This window comes from Triticum aestivum, chromosome 5D (assembly GCF_018294505.1).
Source record: "Triticum aestivum cultivar Chinese Spring chromosome 5D, IWGSC CS RefSeq v2.1, whole genome shotgun sequence".
Lineage (NCBI taxonomy): Eukaryota > Viridiplantae > Streptophyta > Magnoliopsida > Poales > Poaceae > Triticum > Triticum aestivum.
Window position 1 is genome coordinate 44,459,320 of NC_057808.1, and position 5,746 is coordinate 44,465,065.

Sequence of the window (5,746 nt, forward strand, 5' to 3'; positions counted from 1 at the left end):
GTCCTCCAACCATGACGACACGCAACCGAGCCGAGATATCAGAAGTCAACAACGACGCGTTCACTGGCTGACAGGCGGAGACAACAGTGACACCACAGCCGGATCGCTGAGAGCGCTCTATTTCACCGGAGCTTAGTATCTTTAGTGATAAGTAGCTGCACCTCTAATCCTCTAGTAAGTACCTCGAACCCAATTGGTCAGAGTGCTCTAGTTTATTTTTTTCGTGCACACACTCAATGAACAAAATCACAATGTGAATTTGAAAGAACTTCATCAGTCTACTGCTATTTGTGTTGCTGGATTAAATTTCCTACAAAGAGAACAAAACATCACATCTCTGTTTACATCAGTACTCTTTGGGTTGAGCCTGTGGTGACTCCCCTTCTTGATGTATCCTCCTAGGAAACAGAAGCTCGTGTATTTGCTTCTCTGCGCTGAACTCCGAACTAGCCTGCAGTGCAAAATATTCAGAACCACAAGAGCATGAAATGCAAATATCTTCTTACAGACTAATGTTTCTCCACCATCGATCTATTGTTTATCATACTGTACATGGCCCATAAGTACAAATTTGTAGGCAAAAGCTGAACCACTGACCTTTGTAGGGAAAGCAAATCTCAGTGTCTGCACTTGTGTTCCTGAGCACAGTCTCAAGTCAAACCCAAGGCAGTCGACGCCGATGATTGCTGCTTCCTGAAGAATTATAGCGGGCATGGTGGTTCAATACCCAACTTCGAGATGCTCAATGTATCTATTCCCTTATTTTCAATGTTAACAAAATGCCCATGAAGGAATATTACCTCTACTTGAATGGCCTTGCACCTCCAACAGAGTGATTTCAGAGCTTGTGTTATCTTGTCTCCACCGGCTCTCAAGCGCGATATTATGTTTGGTGCAGAGTGCGCGATGATGTCGGGTCTAGATTTCCGGTATTCTTCTATCTTTACCTTGGGCTACAAGGAAAAGACACGAAGAAAACATTACTAGCGCTCAAGATTGTACAACGACAATTCTGCCAGTCACATAAGATATTATATTGTTAATTCACCATGTTTTTAAGCATGTATCCTTCCTTGCCTAGCATTGTCCTTGCCAAGATTAAGTATGAGACTTTCTTTGTAAGTGGTGACCTTGTAATTAGTATAATTCTTCTATTTTAATGAGATGGAGGGCAAGGCTTTAGCCTCCGTTTCAAAAAGAATATTGTTAATTCTTCTATTTTTGTGGGTCTCCGAGCTACAGGACGTATCCGTACGTGGTCCTTACCACAGCATGAGGAAGTGCAGGAGTTTATGGTGTCTGGTTGCAACCAATGGTAGCACAGGATACATACAACTGGTTTGGATGTGGGTCCAATAGTAGGTTGGCATATTTTCCTATTTTCGCCGGTTGTGACTCTTTTACACGGTTGATTTGAATACTTAAACTACTTCTAATAATTGAGATGTGCATGGAAATGATGCAGAGGCCGGGGCTAATACTCCTTTTCTAAAAAAAAGACTTACGTACTAGGCATGAGCTTACACAGATTCGGCCCTCTTGGAAAATTAGTATGGCTTATCAAATTGAATAGACATACCTCTGTACCATATGCAGTGATCAGCTCAATGCTCAGAACTTCAACCTTGAAAAATGTAGCCCCACTTCCTTTTTTGTCGTCTTTCAGTGGTTCATCACCTACCAAAATTCCGGGAGCTGTAGGATTAGTACTATGTTTCAGGAAAGCAATATCTGATGAATGGAAGGTTCATTGCAACAACCATTTAATAAATGCCTGGAAACCATGGTGCTCTCTTCAGCAAACGCAGGTCTCAGCTGACCCTCAACAACAAGGCTTGCAGGTGGTCGGTCCAACCAATCTATACTTGATTTGCTCGCATTCTGACAATAAAAGTTCAGAGCATAGTGGCTAATAAAGCGATTCAGAAAGAGTGGTACATAAGCTGATGGATGCTAATTGAGTTTCAACCATCTACCTCCACAATCATCCTCGCAAAGTATAGTGGATGACAGGAATTTACGGTTTCAAGGTTGGACCAGTTAGGTGCATCGTCATCTTCTTCATCATCATCGCCGTCGTCATCCCCATCTTCTTCATCAACAGCATATATACCCTCCTACATGTTTTCAGACACACAGCATCAAGGTAAATCACTAAACTATTCTGCTGTTGGCCAGTTGCCCAGCTGTGAAGAATTTCACTACCTCCTCATATTCATCGTCAGAATCGTCGGAATCATCGTCCTCTTCCTCCTCCTCTTCTTCTTCTTGTGCAAATGAAGTTGATGACGCCGCTGCTAGATCCAAGTCAGCAAAGACATCTGTGTTATCGAGTCCAATGATAACATGCTGCAGATACCAAACAACATATTAACTCAAGTGTAGGCACAAGCCACAAGACACAACAACACATAATTGACCTTTTCATGAAGAGAACTGTTTTTTTTCGGGATTGAAGAGTGGAGAATTATAACAGAATTGTTAACCTTCAAATAAAAAAATAATAACAGAATTGTTACCGCAATCTTGTCGTCGCCCATAATGTTTTCCATGACCGCGTCGTCGTTGTCGACCTCGAAGTAAATATCTGAGAGTAGATTGCCACGCGTACAGAAGATTAAAGGAAGAAAAATGACAATTGTGCAAACCCGAGTACCCAGCCGCATATATACCTCCATTCTCGTCGGTCAAGTAGGGGAACTCCGGCAAGATGATCCTCTCGTGCACACCGTCATCGATGAGCGTGTAGATCATCACCGTTGCATTGTTGTTCACCTGCGCATGCATATTGCAAGATTCAGCACTGCAGACAAAAAAAAATTTGACCGAAAACAGTAGGAAAATCCCATTTTTGTATTTTCTTTATGGGATTGTTCTCAAGTACAAAGAAAAGAAAGGAAAACAGATAAATCAAATAAAAGAATAACAAGGCTTCCCTGAGGTAGGGAAACACAAATCAGCTTCAAGACTATCTACACTGAGGTGGGGAAATACAAATCAGCTAGAAGGCTATTATTCATAGAGCAATCTCGTCTATCTGAAGTTAAAGACCGATGGTTCAAAAGCGTGATAAGGTTTCCTCTTTGCTCTATGGATGATCCAACTGAGCTCCTCTTTCAGTTTCCTCAGGCAAGAATGAAGATTTGTCTGGTCCCTTTGAAAATATAGTCGGCCAGATAGCCCAGGAGGTGGGAATGAAAATCTCAAGAAAAAGGGGCACTTGCATTTCAGCTCTGAAGCTGTCAATCCTTCTCTGAATGTCAGTGTTCTGGGAAAAGCCTCCATTGATATGGTTGTTCAGAGAGATGTAATTCAAGAAACAAAGCTGTCATAGCCTGAAATTCATAGTATGCTTCTACACAGGGGCAGATAGAATAATATCCATTGATCTGGTTGTTCAGAGATATGTAATTCAACAACCAAATGTCATAGCCTGAAATTCGGAATATGCTTCAACAGACAGGGGAGGGTCATTGCACTGCAGGACACTTCTGACAGAAAGGCACCGCAGAAGATTCTAAATGGAGGGAGCAATCTATCTAACCTCGACGATTGTTCGGGCGGATTCGGCGTCGGTGAGGCGCGCCGGCTCTCCGTCGTCCAGCTGAAGCGTCTCGGCGATGTCCTCCCAAGGATGGTAACGGCCGCCTCTGCCCGACGACGGCGGCTCGTCCGGTTGGTCCGGCGTCGCACTGGCACTGCATCGTCCACCGAGCCGAATTCAGCGACTGTACCACTGACAGAATACATTCATTCATATGATATCATATCATACCGGCAATGGCTGCTTCGGCGTGCGTGCGGGGTGCTGCTCCAGGAGCAGTGGCAGCGACAGTGCGAGGAGTGATGGCTCTGGCCGCCGCAACACCGCGGCGGGCCGGCTTTTCTTGCGGCGAAGAGGCTAGGCGGCTGCGTGGGGCGGCGGGAGCGGGAGAAGAAGAAGGGTTGGTCCGGCGCTGCTGCAGCGGCGGCCGCCATCAGCATCAGCATGGCACACCATGGAACGGAGGTGACCGGGCTGAGAAGTCAGTAGGATAGTTTTGTGTGACTCCCCGCCCCGCCTCTCGTTTCCTATCCGAGACCGGCCCGAATACTGCCACGGATACGGCACAGCTGTGCAAACACGGGGTGCCTCCAACTCCAAGCGCTAGCGAGCTAGGCTTGGTTCTCTCCCCGTTCCTGCAACTGGTGAGCCACCGACCTCGCTAGGCTGCTCCGACGCCCACCACCTGCTCGACGGGGTGCTCGTCACCTCCTCCGCAGCTCCGCCTTCATCAATGACTGTCGACGACCTGAGGCTGCCATACCCGTGGTAGGTGTTGACTGATGAGGACTACAATGTTGACACCACGGTTGATGTGGCTCCGATGCCCGCCGTATGCTCGATGGGTGGCCTGGACGACAACACTGAGGGAGACGGCCCCGCGGCGTCCTGCCTACTGATTCATCGGAGTGCCCATGTACCCTTCACCATGTCGCAGGAGGAGGCGTCACCAACACAGTCACACTGGCTGTTCGCGGCCCTCGAGCTTGACCCATGGGCGCCCGCAAGGTGTTCGTCGAAAGTTGCTGTCAAGGGCCATCGTCACCAACACGGTCACGCTGGCTCTACGCCGCCCTCGAGCTTGACGCATGGGCGCTCACAAGGTGTCCGTCGAAAGTTGCTGTCAAGGGTCATCGTCATCATTCATCAGCACGGTCACGCTAGCTCTTCACCACCCTGGAGCTTGACGCATGGGCGCCCGCAAGGTGTTCGGTGAAAGTTCCTGTCAAGAGCGCATCTGTGATGGACCTCAAGTTCGCTCAAGGCACTATCACGCCGAGGGACGCCGTGCACTCCGGGCCTAGCCCGCTGCCATGGCCATCCCTCGCGTGCGGCAAGGTATGGGCATTGCTGCCGCTGGAAGAACTCAGTAGCCTCACACAGATTACTTCAGCTGGTATATGTACTAGGCTCTGCAATTTTACTTTCAACTAGGAAAATATGCCCGTGTGTTGCAACGGTGGTGCGTAAAACTTTTAGTGGTCAACACCAATCGTATTTAGCATATATCTTTTACGACCCTCATGCATATCACGCGGTATTATCTTTAGCGTTAAATCACTCATCTTGTTCTTGCACGGCCACGGGAATCAGCGGCACACGCGGCACCTTCCCCAGCGGCCGTGCCCGCCGCCGCCCCACGACTCCCTCCCTGGCTCCCTCCCCTTATCCCCACCATGGCTACCGCCGCAGGTCACCCAGCACACATAGGGCACAGATCACACGCTCCCACTGCCGCCGGTGGTTTGCCTCGCCAGTCCGGGTCAGGAAAAGAGGAGCGCTAGCTGGCTCGGTCGGGTCCGGTCCGCTGGCGGTGTCGGTGAGGACCACGACAGTGCGGGGCTTACGATGTCATCCGTGCGGAGGTGGAGTGGTGTTCCCTCGCCGTGGTGCTTGAAGGTCTCGCAGCACCTTGGACTGGTTGCCTTGCTCAAGTCAGGCGAGTCACAGGTGTGCACGTGGTGTCATGGCCCCGCTATCACCTCCCATTTCTAGGTAAAAAATACATTTGAGCAGCAAAAGAAGAACGAAAAAGGTACCCAGAACAGATATCATATGAAGGCTAGCTAGAGCTCATGTGGAGCATCACAGGAGAATATGTTGTTGCGGCATGAAGATTGATGCGAGAGGCTTTCGCCAAGATATATAGGGTCGAACTGGGAGTGCTTAGTTGGTGAAAGATGACCCTACTCATTAATGTGA

The 5,746-nt window shown here is 48.5% G+C and overlaps 1 protein-coding gene across 1 annotated transcript; it reads right to left on the reverse strand.

Annotated features, from left to right (window-relative positions):
* Positions 1-237: 237 nt before the first annotated feature.
* LOC123119331 (uncharacterized protein At3g49140) lies at positions 238-4,083 on the reverse strand. The gene is made up of 11 exons (XM_044539103.1): positions 3,776-4,083; positions 3,545-3,698; positions 2,673-2,775; positions 2,520-2,587; positions 2,206-2,349; positions 1,977-2,117; positions 1,761-1,881; positions 1,580-1,677; positions 801-953; positions 598-693; positions 238-451 (listed from the first exon to the last, which is right to left on the reverse strand). Exons 1-11 carry the CDS (start codon positions 3,988-3,990, stop codon positions 347-349), a joined length of 1,398 nt encoding a protein of 465 aa, XP_044395038.1. The 5' UTR covers positions 3,991-4,083; the 3' UTR covers positions 238-346.
* Positions 4,084-5,746: the final 1,663 nt, after the last annotated feature.

Excerpts from the sequence above, each read along its gene's own strand:
- LOC123119331 (XM_044539103.1), bottom strand. The coding sequence starts at position 3,990 with ATGCTGATGCTGATGGCGGCCGCCGCTGCAGCAGCGCCGGACCAACCC. Across the intron at positions 2,118-2,205 it reads CTGACGATGAATATGAGGAG|GAGGGTATATATGCTGTTGA; the intron begins GTAGTGAAATTC and ends GAAAACATGTAG. Across the intron at positions 1,882-1,976 it reads TTGCGAGGATGATTGTGGAG|AATGCGAGCAAATCAAGTAT; the intron begins GTAGATGGTTGA and ends TTTTATTGTCAG.